This window comes from Poecilia latipinna, unplaced genomic scaffold, assembly GCF_001443285.1.
Source record: "Poecilia latipinna isolate Pla-1442-1.1 unplaced genomic scaffold, P_latipinna-1.0 Scaffold123, whole genome shotgun sequence".
NCBI lineage: Eukaryota > Metazoa > Chordata > Actinopteri > Cyprinodontiformes > Poeciliidae > Poecilia > Poecilia latipinna.
Window position 1 is genome coordinate 505,639 of NW_015112739.1, and position 26,351 is coordinate 531,989.

Sequence of the window (26,351 nt, forward strand, 5' to 3'; positions counted from 1 at the left end):
GGGAAGAAAACAAAAAAATAAGAAAAATCCCCCCCTTTTCAGATTTTTTTTTTAAAAAAAAAAAAAAAAAAAATGCAACCATGTGTCATTTTTGTTTCACTTTGCTACTAAACATAAAATCCAGGTAAAATACATTGAAGTTTCTGATTGTAACCCTCAAAATATGAAAAGTTGAAGGAGTATTCACAGATTTGCAAGCACAGATGTTTTCCAGTAGTATCTGTTTAAGAAAACAAAACAAAAGTGTAAAACACTCAGTTTATTACCACAACCTTTGCTCAGTTTTTTAATGCATATAGCTGGCCACTGTCAGAGTCAGAATTCCCACCTGACGGGGGAAATTCCAGCGGATTTTTACGACTTGGAGCATGGAAATTTTGACTTCTGAGTACAAAAGCCATGTACCATATTTCCTCAAACACCAGTGAATCAGAACTTAGCTGATAACTATGTAATAAAAGCAGATCTTTAACAGAACATATATTTTACGGTGATCCTAAAATTTGTGCTTTCCATATTTGTTTGACTTGAATCTGAGCTAAAGATTAGCGGATGATGAAGAGGCCTTCAGACCTCAAAGATCTGGAAATCTGCACCAGAGATAAATTGTGAACATTCGTAAAGCTTGTAAGTAATACTTTGAAGGGTTTGATTGGTGTAATGCCAATAAAGATTTTTTTTTCACATTTTTTTAAATATCATGCGTATTAATAATGCCCAGCATCCCATTTTGAAAAAAAAAAAAAAGTTAACATAGACATATATCTTTATTTGCTCCTTTTACGTTTTTTTTTTTTTTAATCTTTTGCAAGAAGTCAGTATAATTTCTGTGAAGTTGTGTTTTAGTTGGATCCAAAGGCAGGTATGACAGGAGGCAGGAGGTGAAGAGAAGAGTTTTTAATAACAAGACGTAAAACTTTCAAAGGGAGTCCCAGGATAACAAGATGTGGAATGCTGGCAGGAAGCAGGCAAGAAAAAGGAACCAGCTATACTGTATATACACGGAAAAAAAGAGTGGAGGATGACATTTGATGCAGGTGAGGAAATCGGGTTATTGGGAACAGCTGTGAACGGGAACAAAATAGCACGCTAAGGGAAGGTGAATACTAAGCAGAGGTGGAAAAGAATAACACTGATCATTAAGGAGAACAAAATCCAAAAGTACAAATAAAACAAAAGAATAAACTAAAGAAAGAAAGGAATTGATATAACTTTTTAAAAGTAAATGATCTGGAGAGGAATAATAGAAAAACACAGATGTAAACCAACCAAAACTCTAGACACCCAAGGATCATAAATATGCCCTGTATAATTTAAATCTAAATCAACCAAAGATACAAATGATTTTGGATTTAACTGTAAATGATGGCAGGGTTATTTTAATTTTAATTTTTTAAATTGAAAGATCAACCTGTGATTTTTTTTTTTCTACTATAGAGTGATAGGCACCACCTTGCTCATCGTCAGTGCCCTCTACAGTAGAATTAAACATTTACGCCCATGGCTAAACATTAAACGCTTCTTATATCAAAGACCCCACCTTATAATTGGTCTAGGCAGCTCAGACATCAAAGCTTGTCTTTGAGAGTATGGCAAACTTTAAAAAAAAAAAAAAAAAAAGGGAAAGAGTCATATTCCCATGGACCCCTGGTGGTGAGAAGCGACCCCTTCGACCCCGTTGGTGTTCGGCTGTTTCAGCGCGGATGTGTGTGATATGGGGTGAGAGAGGTGACACCGCGGTCTGACACTGCATAACTGAGAGAAACAGGCCCAGCTCAGGGCTTTGGCCAGCTCAATTAGCGTGACATACTTTCCTCCGGGCTGCTGGACACAGCGGATTATGCCCTCTAACTTCTGCCGCGCTCTTTCCAGAAGGTGCGACATTAACCAGACGCGCGATTTTCCTTAAGAGCCCCTTCAAGAGCCAACACTACAGCGACCCGAGCCACGGTGGGACATGACTGTGGACGGGGGTGTGGAGGGGTTTATTCCCCAGAAGGAGATTGTTTATAACGGTATGTTGCCTTACTGTGACCGCTTGGACCGGGAGGCCGCGGAGCTGCTGGCGGAGATCAAAGCCAACCTGAGCAGGGCGGTTCTCCTCAGGGAGCTGTGGCCCGGAGTCGCCTTCTGGTCCAGGAAACTCTTCTCGTAAGTGTCCATGCAAAGATGGCTTGTTTTGGAGAACTAAAACCATGATTAGTAACCGGCAATTCTTTACAACTTAAAACTTTTGGTAAATACCCGTGGTGCGATTCAGTTGTATAGAAGTCCAGAAGTGCCACAATTTAATAAATAGCCGATTAAAGACAGCTGTATTGTGTCATGAATTAATTAAAATAATAATAAAAAAAAATCATGAATGAATATGTAAAAATTGAATTATTCGAGTATGCCATTTGTTTTATTTACTGAAAAAATAACAATTTCATGGTCAGGTACTGCTGCACATCAACTTTACCCATCAATGTAATACAGTGGAAGTCCAAAAGGCCACAATTAAATTAACATAAATAATTAAATTATGAATTATTGTGTGAAAAAGTATTATTAAATTAGTAAAAAATTAAATACCTCATTAAGAAAATCATGGATTTATTTTTTCTGTCAACGTTACCATCAAAGTTATTCTACAGAGATTCAAAATGCCACAGTTCAAATTGTTACATTAATATAAAAATATATATATAAGCTGGTAAAACAAATTAATAAGCAGCTTATTAAATATTCAATTAAACAAATGTGTAATTAATTTATATAAAATTGTAAACACTGCTCAGATTTGAACTATTTTATGATCACGTGACGTAGAACATCACAAATGTTTTTGTTCCTCAGTCTTGCTCATTCATTCTATGGCCATTCTATGGAAGTTTGAAAGTGCCTAAATTCAACAGACATTGATAATTAAATTAAGACAAATGTCAACAGTTAATATAAACAGGTAATAACTTACTTATTCATATTCAATTACACAGATATGCAATTAATTAATATGAAATTGCAAACACTGGTTTTGGTCTGAAGTTCACTTGCCATGCTGGTTATCCAATCAGCATGGTTGAGTCACAGTAACAGTCATAATTATTCCATTGTTTCCCGCTGTAAATAAACTGTAAAATATTTGATGAAGTACTGGAATAATAACATTTGATTTTAACATATATGTGTATGGAGGTTCAAAAGTGCCATATTGAGATATAAGTAAATTATTTATGTCTTTGCTGTAAGATATAATTTAAATATTATGCATTGATGTATTATTATTAGACGGATTAACCATTCATGTTATTTGACGTCATTGGGACAGTTTATGTCTTGTTGTGCTGCAGAGTATCATTTTGTCAGAGCTTTTAAAGGAGGGATCATGTATTGTTTCAGCTCTTTCTGCAGCTGACCTTGTTTAATGCCTGTCAGCTGCATTAAACAGGAAGTGACCAGCTGCTCTCTGACCGCTGTCTCTTCCCCCATCCAGATTTCTGAAGTTCTATGGCCGGAGGTTCAGCAAAGAGGATCACATTCTCTTCATCAATCTACTCTATGAGTTGGTCACGCTACCGAACCTGGAGCCCCACATGATGTGCAGCTATGCCAGACTGCTCATTCAGCTTCTCAAGTGGGTGTGGAAACAAAGCATGCACATGTATTATACAATGCTTCTCTGTTGGGCTGAAAGGGCCTTGGGGTTGCTTGAAGAGGAGTTGTAGCTTTATTGAACCATCAGTGCAACAGCAAAATAAGTGCAAGCTCTGCTAAAACACAAGACAGTTTGACCCTAGTAAACTGAACTTTCTAGGAAGAGCCTCTCCCTTTAGCCTTCCTGTTGCTTTAATGAGATCAGAGAGCAGCCCTGTTTGTAAATATCACTGTGCTAATAGTGGTGTACCGCCGGTTATCACATGACGCGTTAAAGTGGATTTCTTTCCTGCTCCTGTGCCATTTGGAGGCCATCCAGTTGTTGCTTTAAGCAATTTGGAGAGTTGAGAAAGAAGGATCAATAAATGCTCTGTAAGGTGCATTCAGAGCGAGGACATCCGCACAAAAGCAGCGCAGTTAGAGAGACTTAGAGAGACGTTCAACCTGGATCCTAATCAATAAAATCACAAGGATTTGATAAAGAGTTACACTGTAGCGCTTAAAAAGCAATAAGTCACAAAAACACCTCTATTGAAGTATACACACTGGTTGATAAATTGTGTTAATATTCCGGGGCCCCAGACATGAAATCTGTGATTTGTCATACCCGCATTACTGAACAAATTCTTTTCACGTAGTTAATATTGAGCATTAATTATAGATTCATTCAATATATTTTCACTTTATTTTAATTTTGAGATGACTGGTAATGAGTCTCTTGTGGTTTTGTAATGTCTTTACTCACAAAGTTTACTTGCAGAGTTTGAAAAAAACAAAACAAACAAACATATATATGTGTGCAGAAACTTTTTTTGTATGGTGCTGATCCTAAACATCAGTGCAATATGCAGACAAGTCTTGCCTTTGCAATTCACCTACAGAACATTTTTGTAAAATTCAAGTGCATGATTGTGTAATAAATTATTTGACTTTACAAGTTTAGGTTAATTGAACAGTTCTACTTAGTGAGATTACACCCTAACCAACAGTTTATTTTATTTGGATCTTATCTTATTGATCAACTCTTACTAAAGCACATTTGTGAAAAGAGAAGTGAAATTATACAAAGTTATCAAAATGTTATGTGCATTTGCATTGTATGCTGCCCTAATTAGTCAATATGTGGTAGAGTCTCTTCCAGCTTTGCACATCTACAAACTGGGAATTGTTTTCCCATTTTTCTTCTCATTTTCTATTAGATTTAGACTTTGACTAGACCATTAAAACACACGAAAACGTTTCGATCTAAATCATTCCATTTCACCCAGTTCTGAGTGTTTGCAGCATCTAACAGGTTTTCTTCCCGTCTTGTCTTGGAATTAGTTCAATTAATCTTCTCATTAGCTCTGATAAACTGATAGATTTTTCCGCCTGAGTCACGTATTGCTGCAGCTCCTCCAGAGTTAGCGTACATCTTTTTGCTGTCTCTGTGTTCCTTGGTCTTCGTGATGCCGTTTGTTCATTAATGTTTTGTGACAAACCTCTGAAACCTTCACAGAAGCATTTATTACTGAAATTAGGTAACATTCATATTTACAAATTACAAGATTTAGTTTGTAAAACATATAAAGACCTTGAGAGATCGTTCCACTGAAGAATTTGGCACTACTTTATTACAATCTCAGTCAAATACATAGAAGTTTGTGTCTATAATGTGCCAAATGGTAAAAAGTTTAAGGGATGTGAATAGTTTTGCAAGGCGCTGTAGCTGTTCAGAGCGGTTACAGTGGTGGTTAGTTCATAATGATGTAGGTAAGTCCGTTTCACGAGCAGCTCCTCTGGAGGATCATAAAATAAATCTTGTGGATCAAGTCATGATTAATGAGTGGAGCTTTTGGTTTTTGTGGTTAAAACTTGGGAAAATTATATTTCACTGTGTCTCAAATAGAAATCAGAACAAAGTCACAGTTAGAAGGAACGTGCCTCCAGTGACAAATCTGGACAGCTTTTTTTACACTCTGCAGCAACCGAAGGAGTAAAATGTGCAGCGAGTAGGCGATATGTTAGCGAGCTAAAATACATATCCTCACACTCAGAAGCATTCGTTGTGAGCGAGGAATCTTGGCTCTACAGTAAATTTATCACTCTTTAGGCTCCGGCCTGTTTGTGTTTCTCCTGGTTTTTGTCTCCTGGATCAGATCCGTCGTTCCCCCAGTGACACGCAAATAGTTTCCGAGGCATTCATCACTTGCTATTAGTCTTCAAGTGCGTTTCTATGATTTCTGCATCCATCACAAAACAAGGTCTTTACGTTGACGTCAGATGTCTTTGTTTTAGATGAAAAGAGAAAGATCTGGGATAACGGAGTATCAAGCTTCAGTTCTCGCAGCCAAGTGCTGAACTTGATCCTTAACAGCGAACATTAGGTCTGCAGACTCTCTTCGTATTGCGCTTTAGGATTTCACGGCCAACTTTGCAGATTGTCTCCTCTTGAAATCTCCCCAGCGAGAGCCTGTTCCTTCACCGATAGATAAATAAGAACAAAAGGACTTTCTGTTCATAAAAACTGTGCACATTCTCAAGTGAAGGGATTTGGCATGCGTCTGTTAGGTGTAATCCTTTAAAATCGGTGACTTAATGAAGAACTGTAACTTAGTGTGAAGAAAGCGTGGAAGTTCTCAGGGGGATTTAAAAGAAATCATTTTAAAAGCTTCTGAGGTGCTGAGCAGAGAAGCATAATTTTGTGGGAAATCTAAAACCTTAAGTGGGCGTTTGAGGAACTAAAAGGAACAGAGAAAAGGATAATGTTACTTTACATTAAGGTTTTAAACGTGCCTCATTTTTTTGAAACCACTAACAGGCGGATTATTCCAGACCTCTCCTGTGAAGCTGCTAAAGCCTGCAGCTGTCTGTCCAGTTATGCTTTAATGGCTTCATAGAATCACCGCATCATGTTGGTGGACGTGTTCCTAAGTTGGCAGCCGCGGTGATTGTGAAAGGATGACTCACTCTCCCCTGACAGACACCCTGTAGCGTCCCACCTCGTCGCAACATTTTCACAAACAGGAGGCTTTTCACAGCTTTAAATATCTGAGAACCCACCAGCGTTTGCACGCAGGCGGGCCAGCTGAGGTCTGACTTGTTTTTTCCAAACAGGAAGAAGGAGTTGCTGTCAAGAGATGACCTTCAGCTACCATGGAGGCCCCTCTACGAGCTGTACGAGAGACTCATCTACTCCAAAACGGAGCACCTGGGTCTCGTCTGGTTCCCAAAGTATGCGCCTTTACCTTCGCATCGTATCGGTCTCTCACTGCTGCAAACCACCCAAATATACACTAGTTTTTTTGTTTTGTTTTTTGTTTTTCAAATCTCTTGTGTTTCAAAAAAATTAGTGCAATAAAGTTAGATAAATGGTGATTTATCAACATGTTGTAGAGCACTTTCATACAGACGAGTGTAACACAAGTGCTTTACAGAGGTTAAAGAGAAGTGGACAGACATGAAAACACAGTGGACATTCATACTAAGTAGTGAAACAAATACAGAAAAGAAAAACAGCTAAAATGATAAATAACTCAACAATAATAAAAACCAAATTACAATATAGTTATTATAGAATTTTTTTTTAAAGAATAATAAAAAAAACCCCACTGAAATCCAAAATGGATAAGTATTGGTCATGCATCTGATAAATCCGGCCTGTGTGCAATAGAACGAAACTAATTTTAAAGTCGTATTGAAGTGACAGCAAAATTACCTGCAGACTCGCCATCTGGTCTAACTGATCTAGATCTACCGTCATAGAAGGATGTTCAAAACTTTTAGATCTAGATCAGGGGAGTCGAGCTCATTTTCACCTTGAACATTCACATCTAGATCATGAATGTCCTCAAAGGGCTGGCTGTGCCACAATGTATAACATACACACAAAACCCCTCATGTTAAACAGCTGTGTCTGCATTTGATAAGTACTTCTTAAAATTAAATATTATTTAACATTTTGGTTTTAGCAATTTGTTTGGAATCAAAATCACTCATTTAGAAACATTTGTAAGAATTTTAGCAATATTTGTTCTTCTGTAATGTGACTTTTCGTATATTGCCATTTTGATCATGACCTACAATAAGGTTGAGTATGAAATACTGCCACCTACAGGTGGGAGTTAGCCGTCACTTTAACTTGATTGTTTTGACTGTTTTTGCGGAAAATTTGGAACGAACTTACAGTTGTGCATCAGCGCGAAAAAAATGCAGAGGTCTGTTCATTTTGTTGTAATTTCTGCACTTGCAAAAGAGTGGAGGGACTGATTAACGTAATTTGGCGGTAAATGTTGATTTGATTGATTAAATAGTATGTATGCGTAAAACTGTTTTCTTGAAGGCTTTATTCTTGTGTCCCTCTGGAGACTGGAGGGCCACATAAAAACGTGGACCCAAAGGTGATAGAGACATTTCTAAAAGGACTTGAGAATTTTTATGAATTCAAATTCTGAATATTCTGTAGTTTTTGCACAAGTTTTTTTTTTTTTTTTAGTGCGACATAAGAGGAAGAACACATGCTCATCCATCTCTTTGCTTGCTTACAGCTCAGTGGACCACATATTGAAGGCTTTGATCAAAAGCTGCAGACTGTAAGTCTCATCCTCTCTCTGATCATATAATCTGTGAAAGCAAAGAATGTTTTCCTTTGATCTTTACTTGAGCTGTGTCCTCCAGATCAATGTGTTTACTCGTATCTTTGCTCGTTCGCATCTATTTATGGCCCCAGCCTTTATTTGTTCTGTGCGTGTGTGCTTACCGGAGTTTCTCTGTTGTTATTAAATAAATATGTATGTGTTTTTTTTTATTTTTGCTCCCAGGTATTTCCCAGCATCCTCAACCAAGGAGATGCTGGATGAGTGGCGCCCCCTGCTGTGCGTGTTTGACGTGGTCATGCAGAAGGCAATCAGCAACATGGAGCTGTTTCTGCCCACCATCATGCCCCCGCAGGAACACAGCCAGGGCTTCCAGTGAGTCGGACCGGCCGGAATGGTTCTGTTTGGAAGCGCAATCACACGCTGAGGACTGAGTGTCCCGAGCCAGAGTTAGCTCGCAGGGTTTCAAAAGTTTACCAAGAGATCTGCCTGCAGAAACTGAAAAATGAAGCTTCTGAGTTGCTTTAAAATGCAGCACATTAGCAACCGCATTATCAGGCTGTGAAAGGATTTAAACCTGTGCAGTTGAAATTGAAACGGTTTTTGTTTTGCTAATATGTTGCTTTTTATGGAAAAAAAAAAAAAAAACGCTGCCCCTATCCTTCATTCTGCTCTCGTGGTTGTATTCCAGCTGTCAAGCCTCTTCAAGGCTTCTCAGTGCGTTCCACAGGTTTTTGGGGGTTTTTTTGTAAGCGATTTGTCTGGATTTACTCTTGGATCCATAAGCAGTTTCTGCACAGTTTCCACAATACATCATCTTTAATGCTCTCTTTCTTTTCTTTTTTTTCCATTTTCATTTTGTTGCTCTCCCTCCTCCAGAATACACAGAGGAGAAAATGAGTTCATGTTTAGGGGAAATTGCAGATAAATGAGGGGAATTCAGCCTCAGGTGTATCTCATTAAGTTTTAATCTGAAAAGTTATTTCTCTGAGTGTGTGTTTGTGTTTTTTTAGGTTGTGGTTTGATGAGTTAATGAATCTGTGGATGTCGGTGCAAAATCAGCCGAGCTGGGAAGGGGTGAGTACACACTCGCAGAGCTTCAGGTTGATTCAGATCTTTTACATACACACACACACACACACACACACACACACACACACACACACACACACACACACACACACACAGAAAGCTCTGAACTCTTTTTTTTATTTTATCAAAAAAAAAATAATAACACACTTTCAACAGAAAGTTGTGCAAAATTGTAGAACGACATGATAGGGTTTCAAGATTCCCCAAATTTTTACAAAGTTAAATCAGTGTCGCATGTATTTGTGTTCAGCCCAATAACGGAAGGTTGCTCTTCTTTGCTTCAATACTTAGCAGCCGATTAAGCTGTCCGTTAATTAACATTTTCCCGCATTAACTTGTACTGCAGAGGAAGGGAACCATGCGGTGTTCGGTGCTTTTACAGCCAGGAAGCGCATCTCAAGAGGAGCGCTCAGTACGCGTCTGTGAAGCTAACATTTAAACATTTAGAATTAGCTGGTACCTCACTGTTGCAGATGCAGGAGCTTTACTGACCGGATGTTTTGGGAGGTTTTTGGCTGCACTCACAATGTTAGAGTGTGAAACCTCCAGCAGCAGCTCATTGGGGAGCATCCAGTCCAGAAAGCTCAGTATTAATGTTAGACCACCACAATCATCCACTTGTATCAAACTGCAAGCAGGACATCTTATGGCTTTTTATTTCAATTGCTTTTCTCATCCAGTCTTTCATAAAAGAACCAATATTTGTGGGGTGCAATGTTTTCTGAACAGTTCTTTATGGGTTTGCTGATGCAATTTAGTGCACAGGATTTTTATTCAGGGGTATCAGAGCAAAGAAGGTTAAGTTCAAATGGACCACATATCTTTTGCAAGATAAATAATAATAAAGCTAAATGTCATTTTCCTTCTGCCTCTTCTAAGATACTGTGAAATTTGTTGTGGTGGTGTGACAAAATGTGGAGTATGAAAACCTTAGTAAGACACAGCGCTCCCGTGGATTTGAAGGAGAATTTCTGATGTCAGAGCAAATTTATGTTATCACGAAAGCAACAAAAAAATTCACCTCTAATGGATTTTTAAAACGTTTTAAATATATTGAGCAAGGGATCAACCGGCTTTCCATTTTCCCAAAGATGGATGGAGTAATTTGGAATGACACGGCTTCTACGTTCCCTGATTGCGATGATTGAAGTGTTGTTGCTGGTTTCCACTCAGCGTGCAGATAAGATTTTCCATTTGTGCCTCCGCTCTGCCTTTATCCAGCCTCCAGGCCCTCGGCGGCCTGGCTGAGCACACGTCCTCCTCTCCCTCTTGAGCATCTCTCCAATTTTTCAGGGGCTATATTTAATTCTTGAAATGGCAAACTTCACTTCTGGGAATTTTGCTACAGACTCGGCAGTCACTGTTTTCCTGATGTTGTCTTGTAGCACCTAGTGAACCTGTTTGCTCGGCTTGCCAACGATAACATCGGCTATGTGGACTGGACTCCTTATATTCCCACAGTGAGTCATTAGCAGAATTATGTGGATATACATGTGTTCCTGTTAGTGCGTTTTACCAGGGGGCCGCTGTGAGTGGAAGGTGAAACTCTGTTGTTTTGTGTGTGTGTGCAGATCTTTACCAGAATCTTGCGAAGTTTAAACCTTCCGGTTGGGGTCAGTCAGATGGTGGCGCCGAGATACCTCATCAACTCCTACGACATTGGATACTTGGTTTTATGGATCACGGCACTGCTGGTACACACTAGTGAAGATTTTGACAAAAATTGTGTCAAAACATTGAACTGCGGCTGCTTAATTAACCTTCAATGCTCATTTTTCTGCAGGGCGGACCAGGAAATCCTGCACAGAAAGAACTGACCTGCCTCTTCAACAGCATTGCCTCCTTCTTCCACCCCTCCAACCACGGTCGCTGGCAGGTCAGTTTCTTCGTCCTCTCATTCGTATACTTTTACATCCATGTTTTGCACGAAGGAATCAATTAATCCTTGAGGTATTTATTACAGAAATGTGTGATTTGTTTTAGTCTCGACTGATGAGGCTGCTGCAGCGACTGCCAGCTAGCGTCGTACGCCGCGTGCATCGGGAACGCTACGCTGGATCCAGCTGGATCACTCCGGTGCCCGAGTGTCAAAAACTGACAGATGCAGACCTGCAAGAGTTCACCCGCAGCCTCACTGGCGCCGCCCTCTTGGCCATGTTCAGGTACTGCGCTCTCTTTATCAGCTGCATAAGCAAATCACTAAATCTGAAAGTTTATTTTAAGTAAAAGTCAAATATAATGCTGAGTCATGACACACAGACCAATGTTTTTCACGTTAATTTGATGATAATTGATTAATAAAAATCCAAGAATAAGTTTTTCAAATAATCACAATATTACAATAAAAAAAGGATATTTGACACAGAAATGTTATATCCCACACAAAAACGAAAAATACTTCTAAGCTGATAATTGTCCAGCAGTCTGCAATATCTCACCAAGGAGAGTGAGCTACAGAAGGTCATCCTTAAAAAGTTATCAACTGGAGTGTTTTAGCTAAGCATATTATCAGAAGGTTTAGTGGAAGGAAAACGTATTCTAGAAAAATGAGCACAAGCAGCAGGGATAACAATGATTTTGCGGGGTTTGTGAAGCAAGAGTTTGATTGCCTTCATGCTGTATGTCATTTGTGCAAAGGGAGCTTCGACTAATTATGACCAATTAGTGCTGTACTGCACAGTACAAGGACATACTTTACAGTTTTCCAACATTTCTGAAAAAAAAAACTAGTTTGGGGGGTGTTTTATTAGCTGTAAACACTTTGATTTTAATCTATAATGAATCTATGTAATAGACGTTTCACCTTTTAAATTGATGAAATGAAATCAATGATATTTTAATTGTACAAGATATATCTGGAAGCAATTAGCCAAAACAAATCACAAAATGACTTCATACCATTTTTTTAAATGCACTTTGGCATTCCTAATAAAACACTTCTGGAACTCTGGATTTCTGCCATCGAGTCCCTCAGGGCCTGGAAACGGCGCCGTGCATCTTTAGAAGTTTATGGCGTGGACATAAATGGCAACAACCTGGCTGGTGCATATTGCTAGGAGTCTTCAGGCCAGAGGCGGACTACAACCTTGAGAGGTCACCAATCTATGACAATGCAACTTAGAGACATGCTGCACAGCATGAAAGAGGCAGATGAACCTAACAGACATGTTTTTGATATTTGGGAGAAAAACTGGAGTGTCAGGATAAAACCCACACATGCATCCTGCACACAGAAATTTAAACTCAGGAGGCTTTTGTTATACCAGCTTTAGTATTTATTTAGTTATCTTTTCGACAGGTTTAAAAAACCTCAAAGGGATATAAATAAAGTTTTACTGATGAACTTCAGTTTAATAAAAGTTTATTCGGTTAATTAAATCTGCATTTCTCAGAAGTACACCTCTTACGGCCATAAATGTTATATTATTTCGGAGCTTTTAACGATTTATTGGAATAGTTTTATTCTCGGGTGCAAACAACCTTGACGATTTTTAAAGCCAGTTGATGCGCATCCTTGAAAAGTCCTAAATCCATGTATATCTAAAATTAAGGCCTTAAAATATTTGAAATTAAAAATGTAAATACAATAATCACAGGTTTTAAATTTCGTCGTGGCAAGACGATTCAATCTTGTATGTAGTTTTTGTTGTTTCTGTCAGGCAAAAGCTTAAGTTGCATGCAGACATCTTCATTGTATTCTGTGAATCAAGGCGGTCGGAAACTACCGTATTTTTCGGCTAAAATATTAAATAAATAATAAAGCGCTACTTTTTTCCCCACACTTTGAAAAAAGCGTGGCATATAACCCGGTGCGGCTTTTCTGTGGATTTTTCTTCAACCGCCAGGGGGCTCGTTAGCAGGAAGTGAATCATTGGAGGTCAAAATTGGAAATCAAAGAAGAAAGTGCTAATTTTCATTTAGAGCATACATGCTAGCAGCAGGCGCGACGGAGAAATGTTTCCAATCTCCAATGATGCCGCTTTTAAGTTGAAGGCTATCGATCCAAGTTTTTTTTTAATTTAAACTTTGTGGGTGCGGCTTATAGTGAGGTGCGCTCGATAGTCCGGAAAATACGGTAGCTGCTAATAAATATACCCTCGCTATCTACCTTCTTTTGAGTCTACCACGGGTAAGTGAAAATGTATCACAAGTTGGTTTTGTTGCCAACCTGTATGAGCCAGCAGGATCCTCCAATCATCTCATCTTTATAGTTTATATGTCTTAAATTTCATTCAAGCTACTATTAAAAAGGTGTTAAGTCTTAAATTTGGCCCGCTGAAACGTGCAGATACGCTGAAAAGTGCAACTTGGTGCACATATTTCATGTTATTGAGAATTTTCTGTGATTCACACACAGGGATAAATTACATGTGGAAATTTATAGACACACCAGCCATCAAAAAACGTCTGTATATTTCTGGCTGGATGGCCAGTTTTTATGGTTGAATTGAGTTCATTTCCAGCCACAAACTCTGCTTTTAACCGTCATCCACGAATTTCCATTCGTGTTAATGTTGGGGCCAATCCAGAAGCTTGATGTTTGCCTGCTTTCTCCATTCCAAAATTAGTTTCGATGTGTGTTTATGATCACTGTCATGTAGGAACACCCAATTGTGTCCCGGTTTCAACTCTCTGAGGTAAACTGTCACACTCGGATGAGAGGAAATAATCAAGAACAAGTTGTGACCTAGCGAACTGGAAACTGCTGGAACGGCAGTGTCGGGGTGAGGCAAGAAATAAGCCTCCTGCTTCGAAATTGACACCTTTAAGCTCAACTAAAATTTGCAGCTGCCCACATGTCAAGTCAAGCTTATTTGTGTAGCAGATTTCTGCAACATTCAAAGTGCTTTTCACCATAGCCAGTAATGAAACGACCAATAACAGTTACTCAAATGCCATCATCAAAAATCATGAGGCTAGTTTCCCAATTGTATGGAAATTTGAACTGAAATCTGAACTCAGTGTTTCAGATGTTTTCTAGTTTTCTGGAAGTTTGTTCCAGATCAGTGGAGTGTTAAAACTGAATGCTGCTTCTCCATGTTTGGTTCTGGTTCTGGGGATTCGGAGCAGACTTGAACTAGAGGACCTGAGTGGTCTGGAAGGTTGATGCAACAACTACAGGTTTTGAATGTATTTTGGTGCTAAGCCATTCAGTGATTTATAAACTAACAAAAGTATTTTAAAGTATATTCTCTGAGCTGCAGGGAGCCAGTGTAGGGACTTTATAACTGGGGCAATGTGCTCCAACTTCCTAGTTTTAGTCAGAACACCGGCAGCTGTGTTCTTGATCAGTTGCAGCTCTTTGATTATTGTTTCAGGCAAACCTGTGAAGACACTGTTGCAGGAATCAATGCGACTAAAGATAAATACATGAATGAGTGGTAGAAGACTGACTTTGTAACTGTCTTTATGTGTCTCTTAAGGTCCAGATCTGAGTCCATCACTAAACCCAGATTTTGGACGCGACCACTATTTTCTAGCTGTAATAACTGAAGCTGTGCCCTGACTCTTTTGGTCCAAAGATAATAACTACAGTTTGGTTTCTCTTCTGCTGGAAGAGTGGAGATGTCGAATGTCTTCTGGAGAAAAGTCTTATGGTCAGATGTGACAAAGCTTAAGATATTTGGCTACAAGGAGTCTCTGTCATCCTGCGGGCCCAGTTTGATGCCAGTGTTACTTATGCATTGGTGGAATAATGAAGACAGAGACATATTGCATAGTTATTCAGCAGCTTGATTGTTGGAACCTAAACTACATTAAAAATAGCTTGGAAATGGATGAAGAAGAATAAGATTTAGTGCCAGGCATGGGCTAGGCTCAAAAGTTAAGTCTGTTCAAAGAAACCAAACAATTCAAATTCATCTCTGAGAAGAACAGAGATTAATTTGAATTGTTAAATTCACCAGTCAAATATCCAGTGACCGGTGTGTCCGGACCTTGTTGACATCTACAAAAAATGTGTTGTATCTTACAACACACAATTTACTAAATGAACATTTGTTATTAATGGGGGTGTATGAATATATTTGAGCAGCTATGTTTAGTTATGAACCTGTGTACATCAGAGGAAACCCAGAATAAATTTAAACGTGCCACTGAAGCTCTCATAAACAAGTGTATTTAAACTTGTGACCGGAACCGTAGTTTGTTCGCTGACATTTAAAATCTAACAGCCTTTGCCAGATTTAGGCGGGAATTGTGACAGAATAAATTTGTGCTCCTGCAGATACATATAGAGATGTAGGTGTCTCTGAGGGAGGAGGTGTGAGCACTCTGCTGCATTGTCTGAGCCAGTTGGTGGTCTTCTTGGTCGACATTCAGGGATCAGATTTTTTTTTTTTTTGCTACAGCTTTGATTCAGACATTCGATCCCAGCCATTTCCTCTAATCAGCACCCTCTCCTTTTTAAATGTCAAAAACTGCTCACTGCTGATTAGTAGGTCAAACCTTTCGTACCTGGAATCTGCAAATCTCGACACTTAAAGATTAGAGCGATTTTTTTTTTATTTTTATTTTTATGTCTTGTGCTTTAATGTCGTGAGCAGGTCACTGGAGCATGAACAGGTAAACAACCAGTAAACACATGCAGTCATCTGAGAGGGTGTCTCATTAGTGAGTCATTGCGTGTACTTGGCCTCAGTCACAATGCGCCTAATCTGGACAAGGACAGCTCATCAGTGATTATCTGTCTCCCTGTGTGTGTGTGTGTGTGTGTGTGTGTGTGTGTGTGTGTGTGTGTGTGTGTGTGTGTGTGTGTGTGTGTGTGTGTGTGTGTGTGTGTATCGTTCATGCTGTAACTCTGCTGTGTTTCCCTCTGCCCTCTCCTGGTGATCTGCAGCAAAACTGGCAGCACAGATGCAGCCTATGCTCTCCAGAACCTGGCTCTGCTCACACCACAACTCGTCATACCGCCTGTACTTGAAAAGTGAGATCCGTCTGCACTTTTGTGCAATTTTTAAAGTGCATCAATGAAGGCGTGTTTGAGACTTGACCGAAGAAAGGGGCTTTTGTGAAATGCAGGCAGTAATTAAACGGTGTGTGTAAAAACAGGACCTATGCGGCGATGGAGACCCTGACGGAGCCGCACACGCTCACCGCCACCCTCAGCTGCATGATCGGCATGGCGCGCAGCCTCGTTTCCCCTGACAACCGCTACCCAGAGGGCCGCGCTCACGTGCTCCCATTGCTCATGGGCTCTCTCCCGGGGGTGGACCCCAACGACTTCAGCAAGTGCATGGTGAGTAATGAATGTGCCGATAAGTAATGAAGAAAAATTATGAGACGGGATGACAATAGAGCTCTCGCTGATTGAGTTCCCTTCTTGTATACTCAGGTCTGTCCTATTAATTAGTCCAGAAAGTGGAATGAATACCTCAGTTTGAAGAAGTTGTAATTAATGTGTCTTGGTTGTCTGCTCGAATAGTAAAATGGATTGCTTCCCTCCCGTTTTCTCCACGCTGTATTAATCATCTCAGCAGACCCAGTGAAAAGATTTGAAAAATCTTACCTGGCACATTATTTAACGCACGCCGCGATCGTGTCAGATGATGTAAATTGATCTGTTGTGGATCTCCGTCCAGATAACGTTCCAGTTCATCACCACCTTCACCACCTTGGTGCCTTTAGTGGACTGCTCATCTGCTCCGTTTCGACAGACGGATCTCACCGAGGTAAAAACCAGAACAGATGTCAAACACCTCTGCAGATAAAACACAAACAGGACAAGAACCGTGCCGACTTTTAAGATACAAATGTGAAGACTCCGTACATCGTGGGCGCCAAGACGTTTTCTTTAAAGCATAGTGTCTCAAATCTAAACAAGTGAGTTGTAACTAAAAAGGGCACTGGAACATTTTTACCTGGAGACAGAAGAATAATCGGACAAATCATTGTCTTTAGCTTCTGAAAGATAAAGCTACTCCAACATGCTGCACTTTGACAGAAAGCAGAAAAAGAACTTTGCTTTCCACCATTATTTTGTTCGGAATTAGTGTTGTGTAACCAGCTTAATGTACGTAAAAAATAAAGATTGAAACTAAACGTATTATTCAAAACGTAGTTGCAGTATTTGCAAGGTTGTTGTACTTCTGTCGTTGTTTAAGTCATTATCCGTTTACGTCTCTAACAGGTAGGACAGACAAATTAAATTTGAACTCTGTATTTACAAAGTGATGCTTCAAAAGCACCCATCATTACGTCCTTTTTATTTGTTGGGTAATTTGACACATAAGTTAGCGTATGTGCTTTCTGTCTTTCTGACAGTTAGAAGAAAAACTTGCATCACTTTAATGTTCCCACCATAAACATTCAGATGTCAACTCAGCTTAGCATAAAGCCGGAAAAACAGCGTTTCAGACTATCTGACACTAAACGCAGCAAAAACAACAACAGACGACAAAATCCACCCCAGACTGCGCTAATTATCTGCTTATCTGTTGTTGTTTTTCTCAGTCGGCACTAAAAATCAAAGCGTGAAAACACCATGTTGGTCATTTTTCTCCAGCATGGGGACACGGACCGGCATTGTGGGTCTGCTTCCAGCGTTCGTGCCGAACCACTTATTTTCATATTTAAGGGACGATCGCCGCGGTTGGCCGGGATGCTTAATCCCTCCAGCTTGTGCAGGGTCTCGTAGCGGGTCTCCTCTGAGACGGCATCCAGGGGAACGGAGGGGACTCTCAGCATAGATGGGGCAGGGGGTCTTTCTGGAAATCTCACCCAATCTCAAAGTGACATCTTGGCAAGCCTGCAGCGAAAATGCAATTCAGATTTCTTGTAATCACAGTTTTATTCTTGTAGCAATTATCTAAAGATGATTACCATTGCAGATCAAGAGCTTTCCCTTTGAGGCTCGCGTCCGTCAAATGTATCTCCCCGAGTAGTCCAACGGCTTTTTTCCTCAATTAAGCCGTAGAAAAACAAATCATAGAGATATTACAGAAACACATTACCTATATTTCTTCCCTGCAGATTGAAAAAGATCTCTGCTTTGCCTCAGCCGGCTTTGAAGACTTCGTGCTGCAGTTTCTGGACAGGTAGAGATAAATTAGCAAGTCAGCCTGTCACTCTGTGGAGCTTTGTTGTCATCGTCAGAATACGGATGTGTCTCTCTGTTTGAAATGCACTAGACTCCCTGCCTCTGGAGTGAAAAAAGCCTTTTTGTGTGTGTGTATGTGTGTCTGTTTTTCTTCTTTTTTTTTTTTTTTTTAAATCATATCGTTGTTGACATTTTCATCACAGACGAGTGTTTTAAGTTTGTGTTTGCGTATGTGTGTGCGTGCACAGATGTTTTGCTCTCATAGACAGCAGCACTCTGGAGCAGACGAGAGACGAGACGGAGACGGATACCCAGACTCATTTGGAGAGCCTGGTGGAGCTGGGACTGTCTTCCACCGTTAGTACGATCCTAACACAGTGCTCCACAGAAATCTATGAGGTAGTGCAGAAATACACTCCGTCGCTGATACACACATGTCTCAAAGATAACAAGCCTTCAGTGTGACGTGACCTTTAAAAATGTCTTTTTCGGGTTCAGATTCTTGAAACTAAGCTTCTTGCTTTGACTGATGATATCTTTCATGAATATGAGATTTCAGTTTCTGTTGTTTTGCGAGTTCTTCTTGCTTGATTTGACAATACAAAATGAATAAATTAAAGACTCAGTTTAGGTGGTAAAATGTGTCGTATAAACTCTACATAATTTACCAGCCAACACCGGATGTTGTGAAGGATGAACCCAGACACCCTACCATTTTGAGAGGTGCTCTAAAAGCAGTTTTCTGTCAGTTTTTTTCCAAATTATTATGCCTGGTTTTTATTAGACATTAGTTGCACAAACATCCATTGGAGGCTTACAGTCACAAGCAATAAATTCAGTCCAGAACGAACTGGTTGTGCAAAAGGTTTAGGCCGACGTCTGGGTAAGTATGGAAGAGAGAAAACTTTCAAAACATTTTTCCTTTTTGTAACAAACAAAACGAAAAAAAAAAACAACAACATAGAAATCAAAATACAAAACATTGCACTTTTGACATCAATTTATATTTTTCTAACCATTTATATTTTGGTTTTAGATTTACTGACTGATAAAAAGGTGAATGCAATCTCAAAATGGTGATTTCAGTGCTTATTTGAGATTTAAGCCAATCCACGTTTAGATTTTAAACTAATATATTGTTTACATGTCGGCAATCAAAGCATATTTTATTCATAGAAGCAGAAAAAAAGCATTACATTTAAAATATGTTCTTCAACATATTTTTGAATATGTAAGGTTATATACAATGTTACAACTTTAAAAGCAACTTTATGGTAATTGTTTTATGCTCAAAAGACTGTTTTGTAAGAAATTATGAGGGGAAAAAAATCAGATTTGAGTAAATTATGGGATTTTAATGTGTAAAAACACTGAATGTCATAAAAAAAACAAATAATTATTCTCAAAAAGAATAAACAAGAATGCAATTAGTCTTGTATTTTAAGCTAAAATGCTTATTGATCAAATTGTCTCAAGAAGCATAGAAAATGGGAAATATTGGCATTTTTATGTCAAGAATATTAAAACTAATACGTGTTCAGTCATAACTGTAACATTAGGAAGTGGATTTTCTTCAATTCTCAACTTTAAGACTTCCTCTGTCTTAACCACAGGAGGACTGTGAAAGAGGCAAAACTTTAATTTTGTCATTTGTAATTAGAGCCACTGTTTAGTAAGATTGAACTAAATTGGCCTAACCTGCTAAGCTGGGTCTTGTCATCCTTGTGTAATGGTAACAGTTTGGAAAGAATATAAAAATTTTGCCTGTACCACTAAATCACGCAGATTTACGAGACAGACTGAACATTCTGTCCTCAGTAATGTTAAAAGCCCGTTTAAATTAATAACAATAATTCAATGCATTAATGATGCAATAAAAAATGATTGCTTGCACCAAAAACTGAAAAAAACAACAACAACAAAACGACAACATTTGCACAGACAGTTAATACAAATGAAGTGCATCATCTGATTTTATACTACACTGCATTTTGATCAGGTTGCGTTGCAGAAGCTGTACAACTTTGCCACCTCCAGCATCTTTGAGACGTGTGTGTCAGGCAGAATGGTGGCCGACATGTGCAGGGCTGCAGCAAAGGTAACATTGGCTTTGTCTTGTTTTGTTTATACATGTGATGCAAATTGCCTTTGTGTTATTGTACAGAAACCAAAAAGAAGTTTTAAATAGTACACCTTCCTGAGGCCATGCATGTTTCAGAATATTTTCATTCCATTTGCTATGCTCATTTTCATTGCTTCTGTTCTTTTTTTTCTTCATGAATGTGTGCCTAATTGTGTGTGCTTTTGTATGTTTGGATGCTTTTTTTTTTTTTTTTGCATGTTTTTGTGTGTTTGCAGTGTCATCCTGCTGAGTCTCTCCGTCTGTTCGTCCCTCACTGCTGCAGCATCATCTCGCTCATTACTGACAGTCAGTACCACACATTGTAGAACAGATCTGTGTGTAGACAGGATGTGACGCTGCTCGCAAGGCTATTTGAGCCCTCACATGAGCTAAGAATAGGTTTATTCAGCAGGTCCTTTCAATTATACATGAAAGCCGAAGACAAATCTTCAGCCCTTGCTACTTCAAAATTTCTGATCACCGTAACCTCAAAAAGTTATAAAATTAGCCATCATCTAAGCCTTCAGCACTTCCCCTAAAGGAGTAGTTTACAAAGTAAATAGATTTTAAGAATATTAAACTCTTAGGTGACATAGCCAGAAAAAATATCAGAAGTTATTTTCCATGCACGAAGACAGCCTGGTGTACTCTGTGCTACGGCAGATCTAATCATAACCACAATCATTTTTACACTCGTAGTCTTGCCTCTCTTAACAGGTGTTATTTATTTTTTATGTGATTTGTTTTAAGCGAAAGCTGTTAATTCAAACACATTTTCAAGGGACACAGAGAGTTTATGTCAAATCTCAACTGGAATAGTGTGATACAACACTTTGAACCCAAGATTATGGGTCCAAATTAAGCACAAGAAATAAAGTATTTGAGGCGAGTAAGTAAAGCTTTCTGTGGGTTAATGTGTTTGTGCATAGATGTGGAGCTGCAGAACGAAGATGAGCTGGATAAGGAGCTGCTGTGGAATCTCCAGCTGCTCTCTGAGGTGAGAGGACAAACTCCTGAAGCACCTTAAAGCTTTAAAAAACACTCAGACGATCACTTATTGTCATCTGCACCATGTCCGGAATTTGTATTCATTCTCAAAACGACAGGAGAACAGATGCTTGGCACCAATTTGCATTTTTTTGGGTCAAAAAAAAAAAAAAAAAAAACGAAAAACAGTCGCTTCAGAATTATAGTAAGGATATTACAAGAGGAAAAACACCAGCCAAAAGACATTTCTTACAGTGCGCTCCGTTCAAGGTCATAAATATCAGAGCGCTTTGTCGTTAACCAGAACATATTGACACTCTTTCAAGTTTTTTTTTTTATTACTCCTGGGAGCTCAACGCAAGGCTGAGTGAGCCAGACGCTGTGATTTACCGAAGATCCTCAAAATTTAAGGCGCAGCTCTCCACTGAATTGAATGTTCTCGGTTATACGTGTGTGCGTTTGTGTTGTATTTAGGTAATCCGTGTGGATGGCGAACAGCTGCTAAAATACCAAGGGGAGCTGGAGCGCATCCTGCGCGTGTGTGTGCATCTTCGCTGTAAGCAGGCCTACACACTCGCTTGCAGCTTGCTGGAGCACACACTCCGCTCGCTGTCTCTCATCTATCCCACCGAGTACCGCAGCACCTCTGGGGGCTTCGATTCCGACCTCCCCATCCGGGTAAAGACGCACCGAAACTTTTGCAAAAAAAAAAAAAAAAAAAAAAAAAAAAAAAGAAATAGACAAAATCGCACTCATCATTATTTAATTCCATTTTTATAGCATTCTCACATATTTGCACATATTTTCAGCTCAAACTCAGTAATTAATATGTTTAAATTGGGTTCCAATATAAAAATATATAAGGAAATGATTTTAGAGTACTATGTAGATCCATTGGATCCATCTTTCAAAGATTAATAAAGCAGATACCCGACAGTGTAACATAAGTTGGCATGAATTTACACTTCTGAGAAACTTGACTTTCCTGTAATATATGAAAGTAATTTGATCAGCAACTCGTCGATCCCTCTGATTGTTTTTCTTTTTATTCTTTCATGTTGAATACTTTGAAAGGAATGTTTTTGTCATTTACACCAGTTCAACTCTGACTAATGACTCCGACTCATTAAGACTTTGAAAGTCTTGCTCGTTTAAGGTGATGGATCAGTGGATCAGCTCGCGTATGAAGAGAAAGCAACCTATTTTGGATCGAATCTTTAGGCACTTCTCTAACAGCCTGTCGCAAAAATGAAAAATAACACAGATCGTACAAAATGACAGACATGAAAAGGCATTTCAGCACCAATAAAGTGGTTTCCAAACATCGACGAGTTACTTGACACAAGATGGATCATCAGCAGATTGGATGATGTATCTGATATAAACTGACACGTCATTTTATATCTTACGTTCATTTATTCTCTTCCCTTACGATTTGAAGACTGCTCCACACAATATGCTGTTACAGTGAGATTCAAGCGGGAGAAAATAAGTGGAAAAGAAGCCAGAAGGAGAAAATTGTGTTGACTTAAAAATGTTGCGGTGGCCTGGATTGTTCTTGAATGTGTTTAGTTGTTTGGATTCACTGAGTAAATTGTAAGATCGGAGGACTGCATGAACATATATTAATCTGCAAGTGAAAATTAAAACTTTTATCTGCTTATCATATAAATCAAGCCATCTGAACCCAAAAATATCCTATTATTGGTGATTTTATGAAGGAGGATTGGATTCGATGAGAAGTAAGGGTTCTGCTAACATGCCCACATAGATGAGACGATTTGAACGAACGGTGAACAGATTTGTTCAGATTATTAGTGACTCCTTTGTTCTTTTTAAACTTGCAAATATTTTTCTTACATTTATTCATGCACTTGCCACCTGTTACGTAGCTGTGGTTCAACCAGGTTCATCTAATGCATCGCATCATTTTTCAATTCTGTCTAAGCCTGTTTTTCATTTTCTTATTCATTAAAGTTGCTAGTTTGTAGAAAAGTTAGTGGCGTTATTTGTTTTCTTCTTCTAGACTTGTCTTTGTATCCGTTGCATCTGTTTTAAATATTTAAGACTTTGGTACATGACACAGGTCTGTGGTTTGGAGGTCGACTGGCTGTGCTGATTCGCCTGCCAGTTGTTCCAGTGGAAAAAAGTGGCAACAGCTCACTGCAGCTCTGTGGGTCTCCTCCTGCAGGACTGGGGCCGAGCCGGAGATGTGGCAGCGTTGGGTGTGTGTTGGCATGTGCCGTGCCAGGAGGAGGAAAACTTTGTTTTCCAGCTGCTGTCGTCGCTCCTGCATCCCCAGCTGCAGCGAATCAAAGGCCACGTGTCTGGAGCTCAGCCAATGACCAGGTGCGCAGTCGTTTGTCTCACTTTCGGATCCGCAGAGGCAATCCGTCACACGCACACGTTCAAGCCAAACAAACAGGACGGTGCTCCTCCATTACTGATGGATGAGGTCTGTTCACACCAAAAGAGAAGGCGATACATATGTTTTAGCTGTCTTTCCTGACTTCTTAATCAAGAAGAAGAATCAACTTTCCCTACGCAGAGTAGGGAAAGTTGAATTTAGCAGCCCAGAGTGTTGGAAAGCCATTGTGGTGCCTCTAGCCCCATACTGCAGAGGAAGGAGTGTGATGTGGTGTGTCGTTAACAGGGAGGAGTTGTGGCAGAGCTTAGCGATCGTGCAGCACTGCCTTCTCGGAGCTGGGAGCATGCTGCCCCCTTTGGATGGCGCACACGTCCCTGACCTGTGAGGCTGCAGTTCTGCACACTAATAGCACGGAAACACGCTTTTATCATGCTGGCTTGTCTCACGATTGGCCTTTTCTCAGGGTGCCCTCCATGGTGAATCTGGGGGAGATCAAACTGCACGTAGGTGTCGAGTATGGTAAGAACACAGCCACGTAGCGCAACGATCAAAAGCACCATCAGTGTCAGTGGGCGATAAGTGCAGCTCATTCTGCATTCTGCATCTATACGGGACGTCTGTGTGTCTTCTTCCCCCCTTCAGATGATTCATGGGAAAACTACAGAGTGTCCATCTGCCAGACCATGAGACTTCTGCTTCGTGAGTGGAGATTTTCTCTTAAAAACTCTCCTGTTTGAAATGTGACTGCGGTGCAAACTCGTCTCCTTTTTCTCCAATCCAGATCACATCCTGGAGCACTCGGAAGATGATACAAAATCCCTTTTTGTCATCATTAAGGTGCCCGATCCTTTATTTCTGCCACAATCACTCTAGGGGATGTCAAACTCCTGGAGGTTTTTCCAATTTAAAACCTGAGACCATAAAACATTACTTCAGATGTCACATATCTTGTACAACTTGATTGGGGGAAAAAAAAAAAAAAACATAAGTGGAAAAGTATTAAAAAATGTGAAAGTTGCAGTAAAATTGTTGCATAAGTTTGCACATCTTAAACTAATATTTAGTTTGCTTTCGGTCTTCATTGTTCTTTGATGGCAGTCTGTCTTAACTTAACTTGACTGTATTTGCTCACGCTTCCCTGCAAAAGGTCTTCAAATTTGTCAGATATTTTGGACATATGCACAAAAAATCTCAGTCTCACAGAAGTAAGACAAAAATAAAATACATGTAATATTTCAGCAAGATACATGAGCTTGATTTAAGTAAATGATTCCTTAATATTGATATAAAGTACAAGCACCACTGACAGATTATTTCACTAATAACAGGACATTCTTCCCATATTACAAGTGAAATAGTCTGCCTTCATTAAATATTTAGGAATTATTGACTTAAAAGGCTCATGTATCATTCTGAAATTTTACTTATAAGTTAGTTTTGTCTCATTTCGAGTATGCTAAGATGTTTGCATTAGAAACTAGACCAAATATACTTGGTAAGATTTTGTGTTTTTGGAGAGTGGATGATACATGAAAGAAAATAAAAATACACACCCACCCTCCAGTAATCCATTGATAGAAATTGACCAATCATACAGTCTAGACTGGGTTAAGAGAAGAGTGTGATAACAAAGACACCACACAACTGAATTAATTGTCACACAGCATCAACATGTTTGATACCACCTTATTTACATCCTCATCATTATTGTGAGTTATCACAGTTTCTCACCACGCTGGTAGTTTTGCTATGTCATTTATTTGATATTAACGTAGATGCTCAGCTGTCAGCAATTCACTGTGATTGGCCGCTTGCATAAATTTGTTTGATCTGGCGAAACGACCATCATAAAGTGGGGGATTAAAGGACATAAAAACCAAGCAGGACAGAGGAGCGGTGCCTGCTGTTTGCATAGTTATATCCATTTGACACAGAACACCTCTCCTTTCCGTCTGTCTTTCCACCATTTGCCTGCTGAAAACACTATAAGCCTCATTAAAAGTCCACAATACTCCAAACATTTTGTCACTTTAGAGTCTCTCTTAAGGCCTTCGGTGGTTCGCGGATATTTTTAAAATTCTAAGAAAAGTCTTAGGAGTACTTGCCAAGTTTGATTTTTGTCTCGATTTCTCTGAGTGAAATCCACTAATGCATCAAGATGTCAATACGTCGTCAATCCATAGCGCGTTTTTCCACAAACTTTAGCCAGACCTTTAGGAAGAAGATGCTTTTTTCTTGGAGCCATGCTTCTTAGTCCTGCTGTAAAGGGGAAACCGTGGAGATGGTTGCTACATTTAGGACGCAATCACTATTTGGAAAATTCCTGCAGCTCCTAAAAGTGTTTCGATTGGCAGCTTCCCTGACCAGTTTCCATCTTTTCTTTTCATCAGTTTTATCCCTGTTGTCCCATATTTTCTCCAGTTATTGATGACTGTAAATACTGTCATGAAATGCCGTGGAAATTTTGATGCTCTTCTCCTGTTTGAGTCCTTTGTACAATGAGATCATTTTGGTCTCTTGTAACCTTTCTGCAAA

The 26,351-nt window shown here is 39.4% G+C and overlaps 1 protein-coding gene across 1 annotated transcript; it reads left to right on the top strand.

Annotated features, from left to right (window-relative positions):
• Positions 1 to 1,706: 1,706 nt before the first annotated feature.
• LOC106945020 (proteasome activator complex subunit 4B-like) lies at positions 1,707 to 24,704 on the top strand. Its single transcript, XM_015028414.1, has 24 exons — positions 1,707 to 2,151; positions 3,476 to 3,616; positions 6,733 to 6,849; positions 8,163 to 8,207; positions 8,436 to 8,585; positions 9,224 to 9,287; positions 10,688 to 10,762; positions 10,874 to 10,996; positions 11,086 to 11,178; positions 11,286 to 11,464; positions 16,141 to 16,227; positions 16,353 to 16,539; positions 16,883 to 16,972; positions 18,273 to 18,337; positions 18,588 to 18,738; positions 20,339 to 20,437; positions 20,698 to 20,767; positions 21,391 to 21,458; positions 21,923 to 22,126; positions 23,640 to 23,797; positions 24,102 to 24,197; positions 24,280 to 24,335; positions 24,459 to 24,515; positions 24,598 to 24,704. The coding sequence occupies exons 1-24, from the start codon at positions 1,958 to 1,960 to the stop codon at positions 24,687 to 24,689; spliced, it is 2,661 nt and encodes an 886-aa protein (XP_014883900.1). The 5' UTR covers positions 1,707 to 1,957; the 3' UTR covers positions 24,690 to 24,704.
• The last annotated feature ends 1,647 nt before the right edge of the window (positions 24,705 to 26,351 follow it).

What these genes read in the sequence shown, in the direction of transcription:
- LOC106945020 (XM_015028414.1), top strand. Translation starts at nt 1,958, where the DNA reads ATGACTGTGGACGGGGGTGTGGAGGGGTTTATTCCCCAGAAGGAGATT. An exon ending in ATACCGCCTGTACTTGAAAA is followed by an intron (nt 16,228 to 16,352) that starts GTGAGATCCGTC and finishes GTGTAAAAACAG; the next exon opens with GACCTATGCGGCGATGGAGA. An exon ending in GACCATGAGACTTCTGCTTC is followed by an intron (nt 24,516 to 24,597) that starts GTGAGTGGAGAT and finishes TCTCCAATCCAG; the next exon opens with ATCACATCCTGGAGCACTCG.